At 44.6% G+C, this 26,982-nt stretch overlaps 10 protein-coding genes across 10 annotated transcripts; 3 read left to right on the forward strand and 7 right to left on the reverse strand.

The window, feature by feature from the left end:
* Positions 1-426: 426 nt before the first annotated feature.
* On the forward strand, positions 427-2,411 carry V1512DRAFT_238085 (major facilitator superfamily domain-containing protein). Its single transcript, XM_066914164.1, has 2 exons — positions 427-636; positions 689-2,411. Exons 1-2 carry the CDS (start codon positions 549-551, stop codon positions 2,251-2,253), a joined length of 1,653 nt encoding a protein of 550 aa, XP_066771970.1. The 5' UTR covers positions 427-548; the 3' UTR covers positions 2,254-2,411.
* V1512DRAFT_238088 (uncharacterized protein) lies at positions 2,328-6,008 on the reverse strand. The gene is made up of 3 exons (XM_066914165.1): positions 5,602-6,008; positions 3,000-5,547; positions 2,328-2,953 (listed from the first exon to the last, which is right to left on the reverse strand). Exons 1-3 carry the CDS (start codon positions 5,850-5,852, stop codon positions 2,501-2,503), a joined length of 3,252 nt encoding a protein of 1,083 aa, XP_066771971.1. The 5' UTR covers positions 5,853-6,008; the 3' UTR covers positions 2,328-2,500.
* A 422-nt stretch (positions 6,009-6,430) lies between these two features.
* On the forward strand, positions 6,431-9,629 carry V1512DRAFT_283554 (uncharacterized protein; the record flags this gene model as incomplete). The annotated part of the gene is made up of 3 exons (XM_066918012.1): positions 6,431-6,724; positions 6,777-8,337; positions 8,384-9,629. 3 exons carry the CDS (start codon positions 6,431-6,433, stop codon positions 9,235-9,237), a joined length of 2,709 nt encoding a protein of 902 aa, XP_066771972.1. The 3' UTR covers positions 9,238-9,629.
* An 85-nt stretch (positions 9,630-9,714) lies between these two features.
* V1512DRAFT_207121 (uncharacterized protein) lies at positions 9,715-11,599 on the reverse strand (the record flags this gene model as incomplete). The annotated part of the gene is made up of 2 exons (XM_066913396.1): positions 9,715-11,457; positions 11,504-11,599. The coding sequence occupies 2 exons, from the start codon at positions 11,597-11,599 to the stop codon at positions 9,715-9,717; spliced, it is 1,839 nt and encodes a 612-aa protein (XP_066771973.1).
* An 817-nt stretch (positions 11,600-12,416) lies between these two features.
* On the reverse strand, positions 12,417-14,827 carry V1512DRAFT_253033 (uncharacterized protein; the record flags this gene model as incomplete). Its single annotated transcript, XM_066914737.1, has 4 exons — positions 12,417-13,250; positions 13,295-13,423; positions 13,633-14,691; positions 14,738-14,827. The coding sequence occupies 4 exons, from the start codon at positions 14,825-14,827 to the stop codon at positions 12,417-12,419; spliced, it is 2,112 nt and encodes a 703-aa protein (XP_066771974.1).
* An 897-nt stretch (positions 14,828-15,724) lies between these two features.
* On the reverse strand, positions 15,725-17,485 carry V1512DRAFT_262303 (ribonucleotide reductase). The gene is made up of 2 exons (XM_066916241.1): positions 17,345-17,485; positions 15,725-17,110 (listed from the first exon to the last, which is right to left on the reverse strand). The coding sequence occupies exons 1-2, from the start codon at positions 17,375-17,377 to the stop codon at positions 15,932-15,934; spliced, it is 1,212 nt and encodes a 403-aa protein (XP_066771975.1). The 5' UTR covers positions 17,378-17,485; the 3' UTR covers positions 15,725-15,931.
* A 219-nt stretch (positions 17,486-17,704) lies between these two features.
* On the reverse strand, positions 17,705-22,085 carry V1512DRAFT_262305 (Pleckstrin homology domain-containing protein). Its single transcript, XM_066916242.1, has 3 exons — positions 18,794-22,085; positions 18,466-18,745; positions 17,705-18,416 (listed from the first exon to the last, which is right to left on the reverse strand). Exons 1-3 carry the CDS (start codon positions 21,932-21,934, stop codon positions 18,130-18,132), a joined length of 3,708 nt encoding a protein of 1,235 aa, XP_066771976.1. The 5' UTR covers positions 21,935-22,085; the 3' UTR covers positions 17,705-18,129.
* Positions 22,086-22,237: 152 nt separating this feature from the next.
* V1512DRAFT_238102 (uncharacterized protein) lies at positions 22,238-23,345 on the forward strand. Its single transcript, XM_066914166.1, has 2 exons — positions 22,238-23,044; positions 23,094-23,345. The coding sequence occupies exons 1-2, from the start codon at positions 22,392-22,394 to the stop codon at positions 23,266-23,268; spliced, it is 828 nt and encodes a 275-aa protein (XP_066771977.1). The 5' UTR covers positions 22,238-22,391; the 3' UTR covers positions 23,269-23,345.
* Positions 23,269-24,924, reverse strand: V1512DRAFT_262307 (sodium bile acid symporter family-domain-containing protein). The gene has a single exon (XM_066916243.1). The coding sequence runs from the start codon at positions 24,736-24,738 to the stop codon at positions 23,485-23,487; it is 1,254 nt and encodes a 417-aa protein (XP_066771978.1). The 5' UTR covers positions 24,739-24,924; the 3' UTR covers positions 23,269-23,484.
* Positions 24,925-25,641: 717 nt separating this feature from the next.
* V1512DRAFT_262308 (uncharacterized protein) lies at positions 25,642-26,901 on the reverse strand. The gene is made up of 2 exons (XM_066916244.1): positions 26,632-26,901; positions 25,642-26,579 (listed from the first exon to the last, which is right to left on the reverse strand). Exons 1-2 carry the CDS (start codon positions 26,692-26,694, stop codon positions 25,839-25,841), a joined length of 804 nt encoding a protein of 267 aa, XP_066771979.1. The 5' UTR covers positions 26,695-26,901; the 3' UTR covers positions 25,642-25,838.
* Between the last annotated feature and the right edge of the window lie 81 nt (positions 26,902-26,982).

Genomic DNA, 26,982 nt, shown 5'->3' on the forward strand with positions numbered 1-26,982 from the left:
AGACGCCTTTGCTAAATTTTTGCATTTAGATATACACCAAATTCAGCCTGTAATTCCACTAATTCCAGACAATTAAATAAACACTGTATTATGTATGCGATCTGATTCTACAGTATTATCAGAGATATCAGATGCGCCATCACGATAGGCGATAAGAACGAGTCAAGGTCACTTTGCGTAAATCTGCATCATCGGTACCTGTCTCAGACAGTTCAAATCATGACGCGAGATGTTCTCACACAGTATCGTAATGGCGTTATTACACTAATCTATATAAAGTTAGTAAATTACTATATTACGTTAGCTCCTATGCTTCGTGCGCAATTTAAAGTATAGCACTAAACTATTTCGAGTAAACCAGGGGCAATCCGGGCTGTCAAACTTTTTCTGTCTTAGTCTTGCTTGGAAAATTGACCCGCCGGTGAATGAAAAATTACAAAGCAAGATTTGAGAGAGTCAAGCGAATCTTAAAAAGCACAAGCTCTGGAATAAATACCGAGTCGTCGCTTTTTTCAGTCTTCTCAATCAAGTTTGTCATATTCACAGTTATGACTGCATCAGCACAAAGTCCAGTCTATTCTACAGATTCAACATCTGCTCAATCAGACAATGAAATGCAAGACTCAATGTATTTAGGTATGTCATCTTCAAACCTTTTTGCGCTGATTCGGAACTAAACAAAGTATAGACGAAAAGCGAAGAAATGACTCGCATGAATTGAACCTCGAAGATCTTCATGGTGCAGGACACGATGATACAGACAAAGAAGATCCTAGCAATGATCCTGATGTTATTCTGAAAGCTCTTCTAAAAGAAGGACCAGGCGCATGGACTAAAGCAGAAGAAAAACGTGTGCTTAGACTCACTGACTGGCGGGTCATGCTGTGGGCATGTGTCATGTTTTTCTCCCTTGAGCTTGATCGGGCAAACATTTCAAACGTGTTGACGACTGATTTCTTGGTTAACAACGACATGACAACCAATGATTACAATTTAGGTCAGACTGTTTTTTTAGTTTGTTTCTTAGTCATGGAGATCCCTTCGCAGATGGTCATTCGATACTTTGGCCCTGAAATTTGGATTCCCATTATGATGACAGGATGGGGTATCGTCGCATTCTGCCAGGCTTTTATTAAAGATAGAGCCTCATTCCTAGTCACTCGTGCTCTTCTTGGCGTATGCGAAGGCGGCTTCATTCCTGGCCTTGTCTTATACCTCTCATCGTTCTATCAATCTCACGAGCTTGCTATCCGCTTCTCATGGATCTGGTCCATGTCTTCAATGACGGATATTGTCTCGTCCCTGCTTGCTGTTGGTATCCTTCAAATGAAGGGGGTTCACGGATGGTTTGACTGGCAATGGCTGTTTTTGATTGAAGGCCTCTTGACTACGGTTATCGGCATCTGCACGGCATTTGTTCTTCCATCTATTCGCAAAAAGAAAATCTCTCGTTGCTACACTTCTCGCGAAACTGCAATTCTTCGTGCTAAGGTCATTCTCGATGATAGCTCAAAAACTAGGGCGTTGGAGCGTGGCAGACATCTTCATATCAACTTGAGAACTATTTTCTTTTCGCTCTTTGACATATACCTTTTACCAATCTACTTTCTCGGCTTCTTCGGCTACATCCCCTCGTTGCAAGGAAGGCAGTACTTGACCATTAATCTCAGAGCTATGCATTTCACCACTCTGCAATCTAATCTGCTCACCATTCCTGGTTCCATCATTTGTATCATTTGCATGCTGTTCGTCAGTAAGCTGTCGGACAAGTTCAGAATCAGATGGGTGTTCCCAATTGTTGCCTCGATCTGGGTCATCCCCAACTTGATTGCTCTTCTCGCTCTTCCCGACAATGCTTCACGCTGGGCACGATATGTTCCTTTGACACTCATTGTTGGTTATCCGTATTTCCATCCAATCATGATTGCTTGGGTCTCTCAAAATTCAAATGATCACGAACGGCGTGCTATTGCTGCCGCATGGTACAATATTTTCGTACAGTGTGGCAAAATCGCAGGCTCGAACATTTACCAGCAGAATGACAAGCCATTCTACCATAAAGGTAATTCCGCTTTAATTGGAATCGCCTGCGCGAACGCATTGGTTGCTGTGTTGGCGAAGGCTTTGTACACTTATGCCAACAAGAAGAGAGCACGCAAGATGGAGGCCATGAGCGCTGAGGACCTTGTAGCGTACAAGGACACCACGCATGATGAAGGTAACAGACGACTGGATTTCCAGTTGTACACCTAAAAAGTACATAGAGTTACAGCTTTTTATTTTTGCACGCGGGAGTTTTACACCGGAGGCGTTATTTGATTTCGAATTGTATTTGACATGAAAAATTGCAGATAGATGTATAGAATATGATGATCAAAAAAGTTTTGAGTTAATACAAAATTTACAATAATTACTACATTGTGCCCATAGAATTAATTCAACCCCTGTCCCAAATGATTCGACAAAACACAAAAATGCAAAGAAATATTACAGTTATTTTTCATTCTTCATTCTCGCTCGTCCTCCTGCTCGCGTTTGAGCTCGACGGCATGGTATCAGGTGCCACACCATCCTCTTGCTCGAAAAAGAAGTTTTCTTTTTTCTCCAGCAGCTCGTTCACAACGTCGATCAAATTTGAAAAACTGAATGGCTTCGTCAGATACCGGTCAGATCCTGCCGCAGACATCCGTTCAAAGTGCACCTGTCGAGCATTTGCCGACAAACCAATAATTGGCAAGCGTCCGCACACAACACCGGTCCGCTCAAGCTCACGGATAGTTTCGACCGCCCGTACACCGTCCATGACCGGCATTTCACAATCCATCACGCAGGCATCCGGCGCAGCGCCGGACATGACGACATCTACCGCTTCTTGACCGTGGTTTGCAACAATGGTTTTGAACCCGACAGACTGCAATTGCCGCTGCAAAAGCTTCTGATTAACAATATTATCCTGTTTGATTAGCTGATGTTTCCTCACTCATGGTCCAATATCTTACTTCAACAACAAGAATTGTCTTGCCTAAATATTTTGTTTCGACTTTCTTCGATGCCGCACGCTCAAAATTTGGTACTGACGGCGTTGTAGGCGTTTTCTTCGACATTGATGGAGACACCTGTCCTTCAGGCCGAACGGCTTTGATGTAAAACAAAAACTCGGAACCCTCGTTTGTTTTCGACTCAGCTGTAATTTCACCGCCCTGGTTCTCAACCAACTTGCGGCAAATATGAAGTCCCAGGCCGGCACCACCGTAATTGACATGTGTCCTGGGGGTGAAATGTGACGTAAACTTCTGGAACGCAGTCTTCAGTTGCTCTGCGTCCATCCCGGAGCCAGTATCCTTAACCGAGTACATCAAGTACACCGTATTTTCGGCTTCCTGCTGTTGTTTTACTGCATCAGCAGTGTTCAAAGTGAGAGAAGATGGCGATGAAGATAAGGAAGCGGCCAAAGTTGCATACGAGGTTGCTCGCGGCACAGACTTATCTGAGACTGCGGCAGTCGTAGCACCGATCGAGGCCAACGCGGAAAGTGTCGTCAAAGAGGATGACGTTCCGGACGAGACTGAAAGCGACGCCGACCGTTTAGGTGGCGAAGTTGAACTCGACATATACACCGACTTACTCCGTGGCTGGTGCACGTAAAACGACGAATGGTTCTGAAACTGAAACGTCGGCTTTGTCGGATACGCATCAAGTTTGATTTTAATGTGCCTTTGCTCGCTAGTTGCCAAGACTTTCATTGCGTTTGACACCAAGTTGATTAGAACTTGAGATACTCTTCGAGGGTCCATCTTAACTGTGTCAATTCCTAGTTCTTTGAAATTCTCTCCAAGTTCAAACGAGTACGTGATCGACAAGCTTCGCAGTTCGTTTTCATACATCCTCAAAACCTCACGCGCGACATCAACTGGCCTGCAGTCAATTGGATGTATTGGAAACAGCCCTGACTCCACCTTGCTTAAATTGATTGTATCTGTAATGATCTGTCGCATATGAGAAGTGCAAAGTTGCACAGTTTGTAAACAGTCGAGACACTCGTCTAGCTCCTGAACTTCTGGTTCAAATGCCTCTTGTTTACCTTCTTCAAACTCAATTTCTTTTAGTTTCGACTTCACAGTTTCGACTTTCTCACAGACAACATCCACACTTTGAATGATGGCACTAAGTGGATTCCGTAGCTCGTGAGAGATAGCATCTATAAAATATTCCTGCTGTCTGCGTCGCTCGACAGCGTCATCAGCTCGCTGCTTTTGCATGGCCTCAGCTTGTTTCCGCTCGGTGATATCGCTCCAAACACCAGTGATGTACAGGATATTACCGGTATCAGCATCGACTTCAGCTGACACTGCACTATCACACCATCGTTCAACCGTCGATGCTTCGCCACGCCGACGAGCCCATCGGAACTCTATTCGTTCATCTTTACCTTGCATCACACGCCTCCAACTATCGCGCACCAGACTTCTATCGCCCATGTGAACCGCTTTGATCCAGTATGTTGGATTGTTATCACGAGGAAGCGATGACAACTTGAACCACGCCTCATTGGCGTAAATAATTTCTCCTTCAGCAGACGCCAGAAATAAACCCGCAGGCAGGATTGTTGCCATGCGACTAAATCGGCCTTCACTAACTTTCAACTGTTTTGTACGCTCCATTAACTGTTCCTGTAGTTCCTCTGTCTGTCGTAAACTCATCGCGACTTCCCAGCTTAGCTTATTTGATGCTTCTTCTATATGTCTGAGGTTGTCGACACCAGTTGCAATCTGCCTGCTCAGTAATTCCAAAAATAACTCGTAAGGCTCGTCAAAAGAACGCCGAGGATTTAATCCTATGATTGCAACACCAAATACTGAATTGTTGTCTCGCATGATTGGCAAAAATATCAATTCACTGACCTCATCACTCCAGCCTCGAGCAGGGTCGTATTCGATATACTGGCGAAATCCGTCTGCTGATGCTGTGATGTAAACCCCACTAGAGGCTGTATCTAAGATTGCTTGCTCAAACAAAGCTGGATTAGGGTCAAATGCAATGCTTTCTGGATTTACTTGTAATCCAAAACCGCATCTATACTGTAAAACTCTAGATGTCTGAGATTCGCAAATGTAGAGTCCAAATAGAGCTATGTCTTCAGCACTGTGTTTGCGAAGTACAGATACAGATTCCGTAAAGAAAACAGATAGTACTTCAGCCGAAGCGGTAGCATCGTACAGTTCTTTCAAGACTTCATTCCGCCTTTCGTGCAAAACCACCTCACTTGTATCACGGACAGCAATTAATACACCAGAAACGGAACCATCTGGTTCTGCAACTGGGACCAGATTCCAAGTGACATATGTTTCTCGCAACGGAAGAAGGTCGTCAGCCGTAGTCGCAAATAATAGCATGTTTTCCAGAGTCGTAGGTCTAGCTGTTGACATGCATGTTGCCATGGCATCAGCTAGCTCTACGCTAAACTCACTGCCAGTCCATACTTCGTAAAAAGAGCGGCCAAAATAAGTACAGAAGTCAAGACCCACAATATCCCCAAAGTCGGCATTGCTGATGAGTAAATTATTAGTAAAGTGCAAAGGAGACAAAGCAGTAGATACTCACAAAATCAAAGTCAGATCTTCTCCATACGCCAGTACAGCAGCCAGCGGTGTCACCATAACCAACTGGTAATAAGTCAATAGTGTCGGTGACCATTTGTCTTTATCACCCAAAGGCGACGTGCTCCATGAAAACGAATTAATGAATGAGCTTCGAGATATGAGTTCCGGATCCATTTCAGGAATGCTTGCTAATTGTTCTTCGCCATCACTTTGGGCAAAGATTTGAAACGTTGCACGCCCACGCGAACCCATCGTCAAGGCGTGACATAAGCCTGTTGATAATGGAGACTTGATAGATGTGATTACTGAGCAGAATATCCAAATCTTAAGAGTTTTTATTATGCTCAAAGGCTGTGTATGTAGAGGTGATTTTGAGCTTCAGCAACCGGCGCTGTCAAGGAATAAAATGCTGGCGCGAACCGAAGTTAACTTTTGCATATTAAACTTATCTTGTAGTTCCTACCAGTACAATCAATACCCTAACCCGTACATATAGTCACGGGAGGTTTAGGATGACAGTTACTGACACAGCACAAGACGCGCATCCACTCATAATTGTGCTTATTTTGGGCTAATAAATACTTATAAATACATTATAGAAACCCGTCTAAACAGTACCATTACAAAGATTAGCGCGCGACGCGACTTGCTTCTCACACTCTTTTGTGCTCTTCCTTCAAGTTCAACCCACACACCGCAATCGAATCAGTCCTTTGACCCATGAAATCACATTTTACTATTGAGATTTACGGTAATTAGAAGAACAGTAAGAATTATCTGTTTTGGCCCGCGCGCCTTTTTTGTCTTGTTTATTTGATACGCGTTCCTCGATGTCATCCGTCGCAACTTCTTACGCGCAGCCTCCTCCTCCTCCTCAACATTTAGGCTCTTCCACAGTAATTCACGCATTACCGCCCAATTCTTCTTCGCAGCAATTATCCCAACTATCTACTGCCGCTTCTTCTCAGTCAACGGCATCATCCACAATGTCACAACAGACACCGATATTATTAGGCTCACAGAAACAGCCAAACCCGGAGTCAAGAACTTCAACTCCACATTCTCAAGAAACACCTCCACCACTACATATTGCTAATTCTCCTGCTGTATCAAATATTTATACTGTGAGTTTATTTTTTAATCTGTTATTACAATAGCAGGCTAACGATTTTTCAGGCCGTATACTCTGGGATACCTGTTTACGAAATGAATGTTAATGGAGTAGCGGTTATGCGTCGCCGATCGGATTCATACCTGAATGCAACTCAAATTCTCAAAGTTGGCGGAGTAGATAAAGGTCGGAGAACTAAAATCCTTGAAAAAGAAATACATACTGGTGAGCATGAAAAAGTTCAAGGCGGTTACGGAAAGTACCAGGGAACATGGATACCTTTTGAACGCGGTCGCCAGTTTTGCAGACAGTATTTGGTGGAGGATGTTTTGTTGCCTCTGTTGGAGTTTGACCCGTCGGCACCGCAATCTGAGAATACACCAACTAAAGAACAAGCTTTAGCTGCTCGTCGAAAGCAAATATATGCTGTTGCTTCTGCCCAAAGCAGTTTGGCTTCGCCATCCGGTTCGATGTCAGCTTCAATGTCAGCTCAAACTCCTGTATTTGCTACTCCACTTTCAACTTCCACAGCTGCAGCTCTTACTGCACTGGGCAAGGCAACTCAGAAATTGCCTTCCAAAGGACAAGGTTCTACTCAAGACGTGAAGCCTAGCCCGATGCCAACGGCAATAGGTTCTATGCATGAGTCTCTTGTCTCTTTTAATTCGGAAGCTCCCACTGATGTAGATGAGGCGGACGAGCATGCTGAACAATTACATCCACGGAAACGAAGTCGTGTTGACAGTGACAGTATAATTGAGCATCCTGCTGCATTTGACAATGATGTACATGACCACGAAGGCAATTCAAGAGAGCTTGCATTGGAGCCTTTAGATGCAAACAAGATTCCTAACTACGAGTATTCAAAAGAAGTCATGACTCAAATCTTTCTTACAAACGAGACCAGTGGGGTGTCACAGTTATCAGTTCTTGACAGTGTCAATGCTGGAAATACAATGTCGTCGCCCTCAGCTAGAGTTGAAGTGGACGTGGCTATAGACGAACTTGGACACGCTGCCTTACATTGGGCTGCGGCACTGGCCCGAATTCAGCTTGTTGAAGACCTTGTGTCTCGTGGTGCGGATCCGCGGCGAGGTAACTATGCTGGTGAGACTGCGTTAGTGCGTGCTGTGCTCGTAACCAACAACCTCGATCAGAGCTCATTTCCACAATTGCTTGATATGTTATATCCCGCTATCACGTTAGCGGACAATCAAGGCCGAACAGTGCTACACCACATTGCATTGACAGCAGGCATCAAAGGGCGATCTGGCGCAAGCAGATACTACTTGGAGTGCTTATTGGAATGGATAGTTCGACGAGGCCCGGCAGGTAGCAGAAATAGCGTTGGTCTAGGCCGATTTATGTCCGAAGTCGTTAACGCGAGAGACAAAAACGGTGATACTTCACTCAACATTGCTGCCAGAGTTGGAAACAAGAGTATCGTGCAGCAACTACTGGAAGTTGGCGCCGATGTGAGCATACCCAATCGCGCGGGTCTTAGACCTGTTGATTTCGGTGTTGGTACAGAGGATATTGTTGAACCTCCACCGGCATCGCTGTTTAAGAATAACGGCCCATTGGTCTCATCTGCAGTTGTGCAGAAGAGCAAGGATATTATAGCGTGTAAGTTAAATTTGGGAACTAGTTACATATGTCTTAACATATTTAGCAATGTCGTCAATGCTCTCATCTTTAGACAGAGATTTTCAAGATGAGCTTCGGACAAAGCAGTCTACTCTGGATACAATGCACAACCAGCTAAGGGAGGCCACTGTCTCACTTTCACAATCTCGTGCTCGTGTCGATCTACTGCGAAAACAGTCTAACCACGTCAACGAGCTTCATCAGCGGTACCGAAATCTTGAGCATGCAATCAAAGAGGAAGATGCACGCTTTAACACCGCGAGAGGTGCGATTGGCGAGCGCACGGTGCCGGAGAACGGTAATACTACAGCGGATGGCAATCTTCGGTCTGACGAAGTGATGACAGATGAGACTGGCGACGTAACCATGGCCGATCTTGACACGATTGACAGCAAGAGTGACGATGATAATGCAGAAGTGGATGCTGATAGGGCATTTCGACTTGACATTGTAGAGGAAAGTGCGTCTGAGTTGGGCGAAATTGGCGCGGCAAGCATGAGTGCTGGTACTAGTGTTGATGGCAACACTCCAATCACACCGACAATCGGAGCAACACCTCCGGCCGAGTCAACTAAGGGCTACTTTTCTTCCACGCTCAAAGTTGTTGGACCGGTTCCTCCTATTGGTGTGCTCCGTGCTCGCATCGCTGCCTACCGGCGCAATGCGGTCCAACTTGAGAATCTAGCCCAAGTTTTGCGTGGACGATCTTCAGACCTGGAAGACAAGTTCCGAGGCGTGGTGGCGCGATGCACCGGTGTGGCTGATGAAAATGTCGATGCGTTACTAGAAGGCCTTGTTCAGGCTGTACAGAGTGACCCTGCTGAAGTTGACATGACACGGGTTGCCGGGTTTCTGCGGAACGTGGACGAAGAAGCATAGAGAGGCTGTGTGCGATAATGTCGGTTTGAATTATTAATTTTTTTTTTGTTTCAGGTGTTTTCTGATTCGTTTGATTTTGATTTTGATTTGAGTATAACTAATCGGTCGCGCTGCTTTTGCATTTGGAGAATTTGTTCGGTTTGTAACATTTTCACAAGGAAAAAAAAAAGAACAGTTCTATACAATATTCCACTCTTCCAATGTAAGGGTGCCTCTTTGCCTCGCTCAGTTTCGGGTTATTATTTCGGTACCATGACTTTGAGCTGGCTAGCTGAATTCTGCGTCGCCAATTTTTTTTGGTGCGCATAAAGATGTCTATGGGGCTAGATCAATCGTAAGCGTTTTGAGTATGGCGTTTCCGATGCTTAATATCAGGCACATGGAAACGTTGTAATTATAAGCTAGCACATTCATATATTTGTAATTTGATATACAACTGAAGAGTGTCATGATGCGTTGGTATTAACATATTGTAAATCACATCATAGTGCATCCAGACAGTGGAGATCTACGACGCCGGTCCAGTGCGATCTGGTTAGCATCCTCTGTTATACCATCCAATGTCGTGCTAGCGTTTCTGACCTGGTTCATGATTGACCGCCGTCTGAATCGCACCGAGACCCGAGGTGAGTGTCGGGCACCGCCGCTTGCATCCGTGTACTGGTTTGGCGCTACATGGTGCAACAGCGCCTCAATGTTTCCGACCAGCAGATTTGGTCTGATGGCGGTCTGAGCGTAGGTCGAGTAACTAAACTCCGGATTCCCGACATAGAAATTTCCAAATTCACGTTCTAGGCCGACCGCAGTGTCGAAGCAGTCCATCATCAGGAACTGTAAATGACCATCGACGTACTTTTGATGCTCAAACGCCGATTTGAGTTGAATGTAGCCTAGAGGAAGTAGAGTGACGCCAAGCCGATGAACGATTTCTTCTACTGACTTTGCATCAGCCCATAGAGACGGCAATAGCTCGTCGAGTTTGCACACATCACGGACCCGTGTCACGAGCATACGCTCCTCATTTCTGCGCATGACTGCCAAAGCGCTGCGCCAGGTGACGTTGCGGCAATCGTATGTCGCGAGACGAAGAATGATGCCAGAAAAATCGTAAACGTTAGGTACGTCGTACTCATTTGCCCATATCAACTTCTGAATGTCACAAGCTATTCTGTAAACTCTGTCGCGAGTGACATCGATGGCACGATACACCGTCGCGTCAGTGATTCGCGTGTTGTCCAACTCAAGGTTTTGCAAAGACGGGCAACTATCAAGAAGAGCGGTGACACCATTGTCTGTGATGTTGTCACAAAACGAAAAGTGGCCGTGCCGAAACACCTTATGGCAAGCGGACTGAGCGATCGAACATAAGGTTCCGTCTGCAAGCTGAACGCAGTCCTCGCAATCCAGGTAAGTCAGATTTGGTGTTGTCAAGATTAGAGCACTCATATCAGAGTCAAACAGAGTAGGGATACCTGCGAGCTCTAGCTCAGCAAGTTCAGGCAACAAACCAGCTAGCTCGAACGGTGTACGAGACGTCAAGAGTACACAGTGAGAAATATTAAGATACTGTAATTTGAAAGGCATAACAAGTGGGACATTCGTTAGCACGTCTGTCGGGATGGGATCAGTGCTGCCATGGATAAGAATCCGGATGCAGTCATCGGTCAAGGACGAGCACGAATGTAATGATAATTTTCGTAATCGCCGTGATGCTTGATGTAAGGCAATCATAAACTTTTCTTCGTCGACATTTCTACAGCCAGCAATGCGAAAGTCGCGTAGATACTTGCATTTAGTGAGCACATCAATCAAGCCTTCCGCATCACAGCCCATACACCATGACACGTCTAATGAGACCAGATTAGAGCAGGACGATCCGATCGTAAAGCAGCTTGCATTTGTAAGTGTATTCAAACCAGAAAAATCAGCGTGTGTAAGCAACTTATTATTCCGAACTAAAAGCGTGAGTGCATTGTGATCAAACCGGCGACAACCTTCTAAACTGATGAACAACAGGTTGGTGAGCGACTTAGCTATTGCCAGTGTCTCGTTGTTCTCGAGATAAACACATCCGCGTAAATTCAATTCTTTGATAAATTGTCCAGATCTTGTTATCAATTTGGTCAATTGACATGGAGTGAAGTGCTTGTAGTACTCTGCTGCATCGATCTTCTGCCACAGTGCACCGTCATAACAAATATCATACCATGCTTTAGACACCTGCAACTGTCAAACACTGATTTAAAGCATAAACTATCAAGCATACAGCCGAGAGTTTGATTAACTCTAATGAGTCCAAGTAGTTAAAAATCGGGACTAGAAGCTCTCGCGGCAGTCTGCTGATCGGATCACGGAGATTCATATCCACCGTCGATTCAGAGACAGGCATCTTTGCAATTTCTAGCAAGTGAGCACTAGCTAGTCACAAATTTGGCCTATGATCTTATCAACAGTAAATATGTATAAATTCAAGTACTAGGCGGATCTGCATTGTATGGTACATACCGTTCCTATGAAGTCTCGTGTTGGGACTTCCAGTTGGGAGTTTAAAGTTTAAGTTATTTACCCCGGGTTTTTCTGATTCACCATCAATTTGACCTATACCAGGAGTATTTACAGATTATCATCTATAATATATGAGATACACCAATAAGCAATTAATACTAATCACAAGTAAATTTTCTAATCTACCTAGTGGTAAATATTGTCAGCGAAAAGCCTGGAACCAAATAAGAGAAACAGTGGCCTCTAACACTAACAGTAAACGTCTGGGTTATTAAATGATGCATGCAAAAAAGGTAGCACTCATTTATAGCGAGTCCAAGTGACACGAAATACAAAACAACAAAACGTAACAAGTAGATAAGCAGAAAGCAATCAAGAAATTTATCTATGCAACATGTGAGATAATTCGTATCCTGGTTGTGCAGTATAGGGCAGATACTTTCGTTTTATTACAACATTTTTGCTGGACGGTTTGAAATATTCAAAAGTATCTGAAGTGATTAAAGTCACAGGAGATAACAGCGAGCAAGCTTCCAAAAGCTTTACAATACTCTCACCTGTGATGAAAGAGTGCCTAAAGTCGACGTATTTTAACGTCATACGGCAATCGGCCTCAGCTAGAGCTCGCAATGTAACATCTGTCAATTGCTCCCAGCATTGACATTCAGTCGATATTAATTTTGTGGCAGAGTAGGCATAAGCGCGACAAGCCCATTGTCGCAGATACTATTACACCCTGAGAGATTTAAGCTTGTGAGCTCTGGCAAAAGGTACGCCAGTTCAACCAAAGCTGCTGAATCAATTTTGACACTGACCAGTTCTAGATGTTGTAAAATTGCAAACGATGGAACATCTGAGTAACCTGTAATCTCGTTTTTCGGAATCGCAAGCCTTGTGCCGTGCATTAAAATGCGTATATAATCGTTTGTAAACCAGTCAAGATGGTCAATGGAAATTGACCCAAATTTTCGCGATATGCGATATAAAGCTTCCATGAAGGGATAGTAATTGTCATGGAGACCAATTGGCTGTATACCAGCAAGGGTGGATGTCTGTAGCTGTGTGCATTTATCATGAAGATCAGCCAGCCCATTCAAAGTCATATCACAACAGTTGATGTATATAATTTTCAATTTTGGGCAAAATTTCGCAATGAGTCGTAAAATGTCGGGACTGATGCGTACTGCAGCTGACAGATGCAACTCGGTAAGAGTTGCACCAGCAGAACTGAGTAGTGTTAACATCACATTATACTTTGTAGCCACTTCGTTAGTTATAACGAGAGTCTGCAGTTTTTCTAAGGACGAAGCAAACAGTTCCACTTCGTAATCTTCAATCACTGGATGGTAGAACGTGCTAAATTTTAACCGAGTGATATTCCTTGCAAACCGTAATATAATTTTTCCCACTTGATAACCAGTATATTGCAAATTATTGAGAAAATCGCCTGTGTCAATCGTGGCCCATAAAGATGAGTCGAAACACGCGTCGTACCATGACTTTGAAATCTACTCAATTAGCATGTACAAAGTCATCTGCGTAATTTGCATACCAAAGACAGCTTTGGTAGTTCCGACTGATTCAAAAATCGCAAAATCTGAACTTTAAATTCATGAGGCAGACGAGTAGTATCAAACATGGTTATTGCTCTGAGTTGTGTGTGCGCACCGTTGGGAGGATACTGAACAAACTCCCAGTCAAACCCAAATTACCCTAAACCTTTCACACGATTAAGTCTAGCCTAGATGAGCTCTCATTCAAGACAATGTCTTCACAGACAGATTAAGAGAAGGCTCAAAAGTTCGATCTGCTGCTAATTGAACCATAAGGTCGCCGCTGATGAATAAACTCGCACGTTATTTCATCAGCCAAAAAATCAACCGGACCTACTTTCATCTTGATGTCTTCATTCTGTATTTTGATGCCATAAAACTCATCTGCCGTCATTATCTTTGTGATTGTTGCTAGTTTTGGGCAACATTCTAAAAACTTAATAAAATCCTGACTAGATATCTCTGCATTTCGAAAGTCAACGCGCGTTAGGTTCATATGACAATCTGATTCTGCAAGCACGTTCAATGTCGCATTCGTTAAGTGGTAACAGTCCTGACACTCAATTGACGTCAGTTTGGGCAATATCCGTAAAAGTGGAACAAGTCCGTCGTCAAAAACGTTGTAGCATAAAATGATATTTAACGAATCCAGCTCTGGAAGAAGATGGGCAATGGCAAACTCTTTTATCGATTGTGACGTGATTTGTGACCCGCCAAGTTCCAGTTTCCGCAGTGTAAATGGCGGAACAGCGGAAAAACCCGTTCTCGCGTCTTTTGGGATTGGAGACGACGCGCCGTGAATAATAAGTAGCAAATAGTCATCTGTAAGCCAGTCTCCGAAATCCAATGAAAGCGCATGCAGTCGACGCGATACCCGATACAGAGATTGTGCAAATGGAGAGTAGTCTAAATCCTCCATGACTTCATCACTGAAACCATGAAATCCACGCAATTGTATACATTTATCAAGAACATAAGTAAGATTGTTCAGATCCAAGTTCTGGCAAGATACAGTCCAATCTATCAAAGCTGGACAAAAATTTGAAATCAGTTTGAAAATATTCTTGTCAAGTGCCAAATCTGTTGAAAGTTTCAAGTTAACTAGTGTAGCACCGCAACTACTTAATATTTGTGACATTACTTCATAATCAGTCACCATTGAGCTCTGCAGTGTGAACGAAGACAGTTTAAGGAGAGACGAAGCAAATGGCAGAACATGGTCGCGTGTAAAAACGGTTTCATCCTTGACGACAATCACTAACTCGTTGAGGGTATCAGCAAACCGTGTTATCAATCTTATTAGCAACTCGGGATTGTGATTCAGATATGAATCTGTGCTGATAATGGTGGTCCATAATGACTTGTCAAAGCAGTTTTTGTGCCATGCTCTTGAAACCTACTCAGTTAGCGGGTTATCAAACATCAAAACATTGTTTATATACCAGTGAAAATTTAAGCAATTCACTTTGTTCAACATAACTAAGAATTTTGAGTGCGATCTCGTTGGGTATGTCTACCTTGGTATTGAACATCGTTTGCACGTGAGCGTCAGAGTTTTTGGAAAATATCTGACGTTAAGGTTCTTCACGGGTCTTCCAGGCAGGAGAGTGATGAACAAATACTACAGGCTGTGGTGTTCTTAATAGTAAAAAATATTCTAAGTATATTTTTTACTGGAAATACCGATGGAGACGCCAATTATATGATGAGCAGTGTACATATTTGCGCTGAGCTTGAGCCGAGAAACATAGTTTGACAGCGTACGCAAGTTATGACGCATTTTATAATGCAGCATGTGTAAACTTACAGAAAAATGCTAACGAGGGTGAGGATGCATTTATTACTATTCTGTTGCTGTCAGGGTTAACTGTCATGTTCAATGCTGCATGCCATTCTGCCCATTATCTCTATATAGCCGTCAATCTGTGCATTTACAAATGTCTTTCGCGGTTGACGACAGTGTAGCAATAGTGACCCTTTTCACAGCTCTCTTCGATACTGTTCGTTGAAGTTTGTGACTAAAACCACTTTTTGGTGATGCAGACATCTCGTTCTTTCGTACGCATATGATTCTACACGCCGTCCCAATTCGTACGGCGTATGCACGCAACTAAATCTTTGCTATGGATGACACATCACACGTTAACAACAGTGAGGCCTGTTTTGATATCTTTTGAATTGGAGAAGTCAAGACGTGGATGAAAAGCCGTACGTAGTCATCTGTAAACCAGTTTACAAGATCAAGCGTATGTCACTCGTGGCACAGTTCATGAATACTATTGGCATACTGCTTTATGACATTACAAATAATTATAAAAGCTAAATCACACCTCTCACGCATCGCAACACCGAATTAAATTCATGTAGTCTCGGCCTGCAGTTCAGTCACTAGAGCAACTCATGTGACGAGAATACCTACGCAATCTTGATTTTGACTCTAAAATTTTCTAATTAACTAATATACACGCGCGCAGAAATATTCATAGCGACTAAGACAGACGCGAAAACTAATATACAAATGTGCCGGACCCAAATCAGAAAGATAAACCATAAATCATAATAACTAAAAGAAAAAGAAAAACCTTGATTGGAGATTGAATGAGAAGGGATGTTGTAAAACACAATACGAGAAACGCTTAAAAGTCCTCGTCGAATGCAAAGTCGGACTCGTGCGACGTGGTCTGCTTGCCGCTGGCCAGGACACCAGCTTTCTGGTAGTCAGAGACACGCTTCTCAAAAAAGTTGGTCTTGCCAGCCAGAGAGATGTTTTCCATAAAGTCAAACGGGTTGGGGGAGTTGTAAACCTTCTTGTTTCCGAGTGCGATCAAGAGACGGTCGGCGACGAACTCGATGTACTGCTTCATCAGCTTGGCGTTCATACCGAGTAAAGCACATGGTAGGGCCTCGGTCAGGAATTCCTGTTCAATGGCAACGGCCTCGACGATGATCTTCTCAACAGTCAGCTTGGATGGACGGTGCTGGAGATGACTAAACAGCAGGCACGCAAAATCAGTGTGAAGACCCTCGTCACGAGCAATGAGTTCGTTTGAAAAGGTTAAGCCGGGCATGAGACCACGCTTCTTGAGCCAGAAAATAGACGCGAACGAGCCAGAGAAGAAAATACCTTCGACCGCAGCGAACGCGACCAGACGCTCAGCAAAGATAGATTCCTTATCGGAAATCCAACGAAGAGCCCAGTCGGCCTTCTTCTTGATGCAAGGAATGGTCTCGATGGCATCAAACAGGTACGCGCGCTCAGCGGTATCTTTAATGTAAGTATCAATTAAAAGAGAGTAAGTCTCGGAATGGATGTTTTCAATCATAATCTGGAATCCATAAAAGCAACGAGCTTCTGAAGCCTGGACTTCGTTTGAGAATCGCTCGACCAGGTTCTCGTTAACAATACCGTCAGACGCGGCGAAAAAAGCGAGAACGTGAGAAATAAAGTAGCGCTCGTCATCGTTCAATCGGTTATCCCAATCGTGCAAATCCTTTCCAAGGTCAATTTCCTCCGCAGTCCAGAATGAAGCCTCAGCCTTCTTGTACATTTGCCAAATCTCATGATACTTGATTGGGAAGAGAACAAATCTGTTTTTGTTTTCCATCAGCAAAGGCTCCTTCTTCTCAAGCTCTTTGAGCTCTTTGCGCTCACGTTGCATTGCCTCAGCTGCAGTTTCTTCCTTTTCCACAACTTTTTCGGTAACTGGTGCGATTGCAGCGTCAGCCTTGGTGGAAGTTGAATCGACAGATTTGAATGCGCCGGTCAAATGTTTTTTTGCCGAAAGAAGATTCAAGTCAGACAATGCTTCAGCAGCCTGTTGAAGTTGTTAGTAAACGATAGACTGAAATTAGATTTAAAACACGCGGCGTTTATGATTGACTTGATTGAAGATGGACAAGTTTTGTGTGTTGCGGTAAGCGTCTCTTCAAGGAAATTAACGGCGACTGCAGCCGACATCACACACAAGAAAAAACATCGTTCAAGTCTAAATCAAATCAACGCGTGATGAAAGTCGCGTGTATTAAATAGAAAGCCAATATAATCTGACCTGCTTGGAGGGAGTAACTTCAACAGGGGTCATTATTCTAACAACAGATTGATGGGGGACTGAATTGATTGAAGTACGAAAGTGTTATGTATGAGATGAAAAGTTGTAAAAAGTGATAACGACGCGAGGAATTGACGGTGGGGTCTGAAGGGAATTTATAAGAACGCGAAAAGAGCACAGGGCACAGGGTTGGATGCACGTCTGATTCACGCGTTTGGACTAACTTAAGCCATGTGAAAACCAGGGACGCGCCAATCACACGTCTTTTACGCGCCACTTTCGTGCCGATCGGTGCTCACTTTGTTTACAGTCGCGTCTCATCAAATTTCTAGTCTTTTTTAGATCACTCCAATATAATTATTCTTTGTATTTAACAGAGTAAATTTAAGTGTATTACTTTTAAAATTAATTAAATACAAAAAATCAGAGTAATGAGCACATAAATTTGACGCGCATTCCACAGTAAATACTCCTCCTGCCCTTCGAATCTAGAATCGTCACAATCTTCAATCTGATAACCTTTTAAACTTCTGTGGCATTTGCGGCTACATTTGGCCTGGGCCCTTAGCCTCCGATTCGTGGTTGTCACGTCTATCGTTGGACACGCGATGCTTTATATTGCTTCATTCTCCGCCATTTGTACTTCATCGATCATATCATCTAGACTTGCCTATGAACGCTAATGATGTCATCTTTAATTAATTCATGCTATTCAATCCATCTACTATAACCAAAATTCCATGCTCCATATCATATAAACAGCAAAAAGCAAAAAATGCACATTCTTATGCGGGCAACACGTGATGCGCTACGCCTTTTTCCTGAATCCGCCCAATCTCGTCTGTCAGTACAGACACCCAAAGTTCCTTCTCCATACGTGACCGGGCCATGAATATCAACGGAGTACCGGCCGTGCCCATTCGGCCGACAGAATAAAATTTATTGCTTCCGGCAGTCTTCGCGTGCTTGGACCTGAACGACCGGTTTGCATCCTGTGGCAGCAGGACCTTTGTCGTCTTGGCTCGCCAAAGAACAAAACAGCGCGAATATTCGTCATCAGAAGCCGTCGTTCCTGACGCAAAGTGAGTTTCATCATTAACTTTAACAACACATAAACTCACCATCTCTGTAAATACGAGGAAGAGAATACATGCCGGGAGCGGCACCAATATTCATCGAGTTGGCCTGAATCAAATCAGACTCGGTCATGATACCCGAATACACGTAGCACTCCTGCAGAGGAATCAAATCCCGCTTTTTGTGATATATCTTTGGAATCTCAACACCATTGGCAGCACGAGACTGCTCTTCATAAACCACAATATGTCCATGGCAAATGACCACATAGCTCAAATTGAACGTCGTCTCTTTTCTAATTTTAAGGAAAAGCGAGCCTTTCATCTGCGAAATCATTAGTATCATTTCTAACCCTCGCCACAACAAACGTACAGTAACGCTCCGGCAGGATCCTAATGGACAGATGTTATATATCTGTGGATCAGCCACTCCGCGCAAAGCTTCCCATTTCGACGACGCTTCTCCAATCTGAGATTCCATTTCTTCATCAATATGTAATTGCGCAAGATTGTCCGCCTTGACCGCATTCAACGCCCGCGCGTCGGCAACCATACGCGCACGCCAATAGAGGCGCAGCTCATCCAGCCGCTTAATCCACTCGTCGCGCGTAATTTTGTTGAACGCTTGCAACCGGATCACAAGACCGGACTTGAGCACAAGTTCAAACACCCGGTCGTCGTCAAACTCAGTCGTCACGCCGTCTTCGTGGTTCGTACTGGCGTTGGGACCAGGTCGGTTGAAGTCAGCGCCAGAACCAACGCCGATTTCGGCATCGATCTCGCGATCGCGCTTAACTTTCCGTACCTCCTCTACGTCACACATGTCAATGAATCCAACCGAGGTCAGAATCTGGTACAATCGTCTGTAGACCTCGGACAGCGCAATCTCATCCAGTTCCTTCAATTTATGCGCGTCTCGGACACGGGTTCCGTCCAGCCATTCAATATGGCCGTCTTTCATTGGGTACGGTGTGAACTCGTGAACGAATGCGCGTGACGACACAGAATCTGTAAGCGAGAACGGCTTCTCAAATGCAGGCGGGGTCGCATGATCCGGCTTGCAAAATAGCAACATGTTGTCATGCGTCATGAAGTAGAATTGCTTGTAAAATAACCGGCCAAGTTTGGTCGACGCACCTGAATGCTGGGTGAGTCGGATCAGAAATCCTTCTAATGGCGGCGGCTCAACCAAACTCTTTGCCCGTTCGGCAGGATTCGGTGCAAACGTCGGGTAGTGTACCTGTGACCGTAGTTCGAGCTCGTGGGTTTTGCGCAAGGAGTAAGCCGCGTACATGTGCTGCTCGTTCACGTCATGTACCCATTCGATACGGTCGTATCGGCGCCACGCTAAACTTAACTGCTCATGTTCGCGCCAGAAACTTACTTGTTCACGGTAAGCCTCTACACGATCGAGAATGTCTAAAGCCGTAGAGATGATGTAGTCTGAAATGTCCGCCGTTGGCATTCCAGTATCTACTGCACTTTCAATCTGGAGAACTGGATTGTCGTGGTAATTGTTTGCTTCTTCCAGCCTCCGAGATGCCGCTAATCGCTGCATGTTGTACTTTCTAACATCATCCCAAGGCACTACGATTCTGACTGACGCTTCCAGATCAGGTACCTGCACGACAACTTCCTTTGCCATTTTACCGCCCAGCACAGCTCTCAAAAAGCCGTACCATGCTATACTGGTCGACGGCATCCTAAATCGTAGCAAATAGAGTGTCGTCTTTGTAGATACAGACTTTTTGGTCTCGGTTGGTCGCCAAAGCGCTATTGACTTGTCGAGAGATGAAAACAGATTGATGCTGACTAGCCTGCGGTCCAGCGGGATTGTATGCGCTATCGAAGATGAAATTTGTTCAGACACGATCGCTGGTACAGTCATGGTTTTGAAAAGCTGCAATACGAACGGCACATCTTCATTGCCTGTATATCGAGCAACCGAGATGTATTCACGTGCCCGCTCGACAGCGTTCAGGTGCACATGAGCGCTTTCGTTGAAATCCGGCGGCAGGGTCCTGACGTTTGCGGACTTGATCGCGACCAGTACCCGGTCTATCTTGACCACTTGTCCAATTTGCAACTTGTACTCCTCGGACCGGTTGCCAGTCATTGCCAGTTCGGGCCCGACTGCACCCAAGATACTGTTGCCGTCCACCACGGCATCGTACATGTCGTGTTCTTCATGCTCGTGAGCTCGCTCTCGACTGTAGAAATTAAAATCGACCTGATGGAGCGACTCCGTCACCCGACCAAACGCGTCATCGTCACCGTCGTTCTCCTGTCGGTCACGATGCAGCAACGATTCCGATTCCGAGTTCCCATCGATTGACGAGTTTCTGATCCGACGTATCTCGTCGTCGCGCTGCAAAATTGTAGAAAGACTAGACTTGGCCGCGTTGCGAGGCACAATATGGAAGTGCGGTTGGATCCGAAGCGGGATATTGTCGCCTACCCTGTTGATACTCATCGATGAGACCGAAGTCATGATCGGGGTCGGGATTGTGCGCAGAGGTCTGATTGTCGACGTCTCACTTTCTTGAGAACCATCTTCTGATTCTGCGATCTGCAATTGGGATGTGGACGCCGAGTGAGACCGCTGATGATGATACGAAACCGACCGACCAGTAGACGGGCCGATAGACGAACTTCGAGCTGTTTCAAACGACTGGTTAGATGTGTAGCTTGAAGGCGCAAATACACTAGATGGCTGCTGTATTGAATTCTTATAGTGATGCAAAGACCGGCCTCTTACAGATGTGGACGGAATTTCGACCTGCGACGTATTATCGTAACGGGAAAACGGGTTTGGGCTACTATTTCTGTGTGCATCAAGCGCCGACAACCGCGCAGTGCTGCCATCTGGTGTCGGTGATGATTTTGGCGTAACTCGTAGATGGTCATCTGCGAAGTATGACGACTGCACTCTTTTTGGTGATCCCGGGATTGATTTTGACAACGACGACCCATTCAGATCCACATTTGACACGTTGCTGCCAGCTATAGGCACCGGTATTGATTTTGAAGGTATCGGCGAAGAAGATAAATACGGCGAATGGCGTTGAGAAGGCGAACCGTGGTCGATGACGAATGAGACCGGCCGCGATGATCCGGCGATTGGGATTCCCGGTGCGGTTTTGAACGACGACGACGACATAAGATTTCCTCTATAACTCCCTGGAGCAATACTTTCTGCTCTAAGTGACCGCGGTGCTGTTTTAATTGACATTGCTTTCGGCCGCGGAGGGGGATCAGAGTCTGGAAACGCAGAGCTCCATGCTGCTTTGAACTCGGTGTCACTCGACCGGGCGACTCTGGCCAGCCATGACTTTTGGTTGCGCTGTAACCATTCTGACGGTATTGGACCAACCAAGACTACACGCGAGGTCGTGTGCATATGTTCAGGTTTGGCATGCGACAACCTGAATGACGTAAACGGGTAGTGTTCTGGTGATCCTGCAGACGGGAGGTCAGGGAGCTGACTGATTGGCGGATCCCCGGTTGTAGCCATTTCGCAAGGATTCGTCAAACTGTGAATGTGAAAGTGGTGGAATCTAATTTGGTGTTGGTGAAGTGATAATTGTGAGCTCCTGAGCCTTCACGATGATCGACAGAGTGAGAACAGCCATGTTGCTGTATTATGTAATATATTTGTATTTATTATTAATATCTATTTACTTAATGAATATTTTATTTTTATTAATACAGTGAATAAATATATTATATTACGTCACGAATCAACCAATGCATACTAATGCTTGCTCATTTAACACTTCACCATTACTCGCTAAAAACACTTCTTCACTTACAATCTTCCTCATAAAAAAGGGCTTCATTGTGCTAAAGAAGCACAAATAAACTCAATATCGAGCTTTGGGCAATGAAATCAACGAACGCCGCACACTCTCATTGTTCTATCACCACATTAAACTATTCCAATTATAATAACACTTCACAATAAACTCACAATGCCTTACCCTGATCCTCTTGAAGGTACAATAGTCACACGTGAAGTCGCTCCTGAAGTAACAACATCGTCTTGTCCGTTCTCAATCAACGTGCTAGAAATAGGTGCTCGGTCGACTATCATCAAAGCTCAGTTCAAATCCGGTCCTGGCGCTATTGTCATTGCACCTCTGCCATTCACCAAAGAAGCTGAAGAAGTTTTAGGAGGAGTGCCGGTAAAGTACTTAGTAGCGCCAAATGTGTTGCATAACATGGCACTAGGCGAGTGGAAGGAAAAGTTTCCTGGGTCTAAAATTTTAGGATGCAGAGGATTGCAAAAAAGAATAAATGCTACAGGCGTCATCGTCGACCATGAAATCACTGAAGGGAACAAGTTACTCAATGCTAAAGATGCAGGAATCGAAGACATTGACGACTTAGAAAATCTCAAGTTTGTGTTCTTCCCAACTACTAAAAACAGAGAGCTTTTGACTTTTCACGGCAAATCGAAGACTATCGTGGTTGGAGACTTGATCATGAACCTGCCCGGAACGGAACAGTACTCTATTATCCAACCGTCTACATACAGCTGGCTTGTCAGGGCGGCTTTAAAGTATATCGGACTCGAGGTTCGTACTCAAAACTTGCTTTTCCGACACCTCATTGGAACGCCAAAGTGAGTGGAGATGTTTATTTATTTGTGGTATTGAAACTGACAATAACAGTGAAGCAATGAGTAAAACGTTGCAAACTCTTGGAAATCAGGACTTCACAAAGATCATCATGTGTCATGGCAACGTCTTTGAAGACGACGCAAAGGGTGTATGGACCAAGAAATTCGGACCCTATTACCCCAAAGAAGAGCCTGTTACTAAGCCCAGTGCTACAGCATCATTATAGTAATAGTTTGCGAATGTATTGAATGTAGTTCTACCATGCCATCGTGCCTGTCATTCCATAGCATTCTAATAGCGTATCAAATAAAATGCTAAACAACGAATAAAAAAATCCCACATAAATACGCCGTCCTCTATCTAAATCTCATATCGTATCGAAAATCTAATTACAGTTCTTATGTGTTCGTGTCGTGGTCAACGGGAGTCCTTGAAATTTGCTCTACAGCACATCCAAGCTACCGCTAGTACCCCAATGCATTCGGGTGCGGAAGTGCTGGATTATGTATACGAATGACAGCAGAACCGGGACCTCGAGCAGAGGCCCCACTGTGGCCGCCAAAGCCTGTGTAGAGGCGATGCCGTAAAACGACACGACGACGGCAATTGCGAGCTCAAAGTTATTGCTGGCAGCAGTAAATGCCTGAGCAGAACAGATCTTGTATGTGTATCCCATCTTTTGGCAGAGAAAAAGCGTACCGAAGAAGAGGATCCAGAAATACAAAAACATAGGCGCCGCAACACGTAACACGGACGTCAACTGTGTGATCACGCCCCGTCCCTGCGACACAAACATAATTAAGATTGTGAAGAGCAATCCAATGAGTGAGAAAGGCTCAAGGAAAGAGACAAACTTGCTATCATAAGTCTTCACAGATAAAACATGTCCACGCATAATGACACGGGTGATGATTGCAATCAGCAGCGGGATGCCAAGAAAGACTGCAACCGAGCGCGCGACAACAGCGTATGGGATTTCAAGATGGTCGGGCGACTTGCCGACAATGTTGATGTAGAACATGGCCATTGGGGCAAACAGACCCATCTGCAGAAGCGAGTTGACAGCAGTCAGGATCGCACCGTAGTCAGTGTCGCCTTCCGACAACTCAATCCAGATCATGACCATAGCAATGCACCGAGCGATGCCGACCATGATCAAACCTTCACGCAAGTCAGGCCTGTCAGCCAGGAAAAGCCACGCTAAACCAGTCATGATTAGAGGCGCGATAACCCAGTTAATTAACAAGCTGATTGCAACCTGACTCCACAATTCCTTAACAACAAGCAACTTATGCAGAGACTCAAACTGAACCTTGCACATGATTGGATACATCATGATCAAAAGCCCAATAGCAATCGGAATTGACACGCCCGCAAACCCTCCTTTTTCTAACTTTGAACCCAGCTGAGGAAAGAAATATCCAATCGAAACACCGACAGCCATTGAAATCAAAATCCACAGCATTAAATATCTGTCTAATATGCTAAGTTGCTGTGCTGGTGGAGGTTTATTGGTTTCGATCCTGCTTAGACCGGAGTCCGTCACTGCCGTAAGCGTGGTGGCGGACGTTGTGACGGTCTCAAGTAATGGTGAGTCTTCATCGTACTCCATACTGTCTCTATTGTGTGCAGCTTCACCTTGTTCAAGATCTGCTTCAACCGCGCCTAGCGGATCCAAATGTGTTTTGTTTGACATTGTGACGATTAGCGATAGTGATAACGATAACGATAAGTCTCAGTTCACTCAGTCGGTCGTAACGATGTGTAGTCTCTTTTTCCACGAACAAGTAAATAGTTGAAAAAAAATATACGCAGGGCAGTCACTCTGCCTTAAGGCGCAATCAGCTATTTAAAGCTCTGATCATCTTTCATGACGAACTCGTTGGCAGCCACAGTTTTCCGGCCCGGGCTTAATGTTAGTGCACTTATAACCATTAAGCCAAATAGAGTTTATACATTTAATACTTTAATCGAGCCAAAGTACCTGCATACACAAAGGGTAAGGGCTTAACCGGCCATCATTTGTCAGGGTGTACCCGGTCAAAAAGCCTGGTCCAGTTCTAGTGCAAAATGACGTGATAGTATCAGATTAGAAGTGTTTTCGTAGTAATTTTATTGTACAGAATGATATTTCTTTAGATATAATTAAATATATTTGTCATTTGGCTTAAGTTAGAATGAATACAGTAAAGACTCAATCTAAACTTGACAGCATGTGGCTTGGTTTAGGGGGGAAATTACATCATTAGCGAGACGCACCCCTGAGATTAGGCTTATGCCGATAAGATCCGTCAAGACCCTGAATTGTTTAAGATGGGGTGGGGTTCAATCATTCGGCATTATGCATTAAACAGGTTAAACAGTGAGATGTGCAAAAGTGACTGGGACACAACACACAAAAAGTGTTGACACAAAAAAGTCTGCAGCAACATTTTGAGTGAATGTCACAGTGACGATAGTGGAGCGCTCTCAGTGGTCGGCCGTACTCGACGTTGCTTCATACTCCCTTACTCTGACTGGTCAGTACTAACCCTGGCAGTATCAGATATTAACCCTAAACGGAGATGACTTCACTCTCTCTTACGCGGTGAAGACAACGAAGGCAGTAAGAACAAATCCATTTATAATGCTCCTATGTATATTTGTATAGCCCATTCTAACGAAATATAAATCGCCATAATAAAAACAAGAAAGAAAAGAAATAAAATATTATTAAAAACCCATTTATAGCCCTACCAACAAATATAATCCCAAAAATGACAACCCCACTGTGATAATACCACGACTTTTAATCACTTAAACATAATACTGCTGTGGAGTTAGTGGAATATTGTCGATATCAACTGATTGAAAGTACGCAGTGAAATCAACAGGTACAAAATTGTGTGATGCGTCCTGGAACGGCGATTTCATGGTCATGGCGGGATTTATAATATCATTCGACAGCCCATTAACTACTGACTGGGACGCAGCGTATGCGTATGGATCAGGAAATGCAACTGGCTGACTGACGATCGGAGTTTGAGCTAAATCCATGGGCTGTATTGGCACCACCGGCTGGATTGACAACTGCGAAATCTGCTGAACAGGTGCCATCGACGTGACTGCAGCGGCTGCAACCGGCACACTGGTCGCGCCGACAGGCGACGCAGAGTTGCGATCGATCTTTGCCGGCGCGCTTCCACACGTAGCACACGGGTGCTTGGCCTTTAAAAGTTCCTCCTCCTCTTGCCGAGTTATACTCGACGGCGAATCGTACTCTGACGGCGCCTCGTTTCTTAACCAATCTTCCACTGCCCGCTCGTCGACGCCGACTCGAGCAAGCAACTCGCGCAGTCTCTTGTTCTCCTCAACGACCCTCCGCGCGGTCCGCTGAATCTGCACGTTTAACTGTAACCCTTCCTCATGACACGACCTGATCTTTGTCTCTAAATCTGACACGTATTCGCGCTTTCTTGCCCGTGACCGGCGCTGATTCTCTCTGACTCGAGCTAAATGGTCTGCACCTGTGCTCGATGGTTCTTTTTTGTTTTTATTCTGTATGACTAGTTAGCTATCTTTCTGCTTAATAATTACTCAAAAAGCATACATTTGATTCCAAAGAAGATTGCAGTTCTTCTGCTCCTCCTTGCTCTATATTTGTAGAAGACATTCTAATCAAGTAATCCTGCTGTTACACTGCCTATATCGTTTTCTATTTATGCCTTTTGCTTCTAATCTTTCGTCTGTTCTGTGAGGATATTGTACGGCCCACGCGAATAGTTTCCCTGACCAAAACTAGACAGCGACAAAGCAGCCAAGAGAATCTTTAATAGTACGAAACCCTCTACTTGTTTATTGATGGTGGCGTAACTGCGGCTGCGGCTATGGACGAGTCACATCCCTCCACCTTAATATATTTTACGACATTGCTTTGTTCGGTTAGGATTGAGCGGGATAC

The sequence above is a fragment of the Lipomyces arxii genome (genome assembly GCF_038497795.1).
Source record: "Lipomyces arxii strain Phaff 12-163 unplaced genomic scaffold V1512scaffold_6, whole genome shotgun sequence".
Taxonomy (NCBI): Eukaryota; Fungi; Ascomycota; class Lipomycetes; order Lipomycetales; family Lipomycetaceae; genus Lipomyces; species Lipomyces arxii.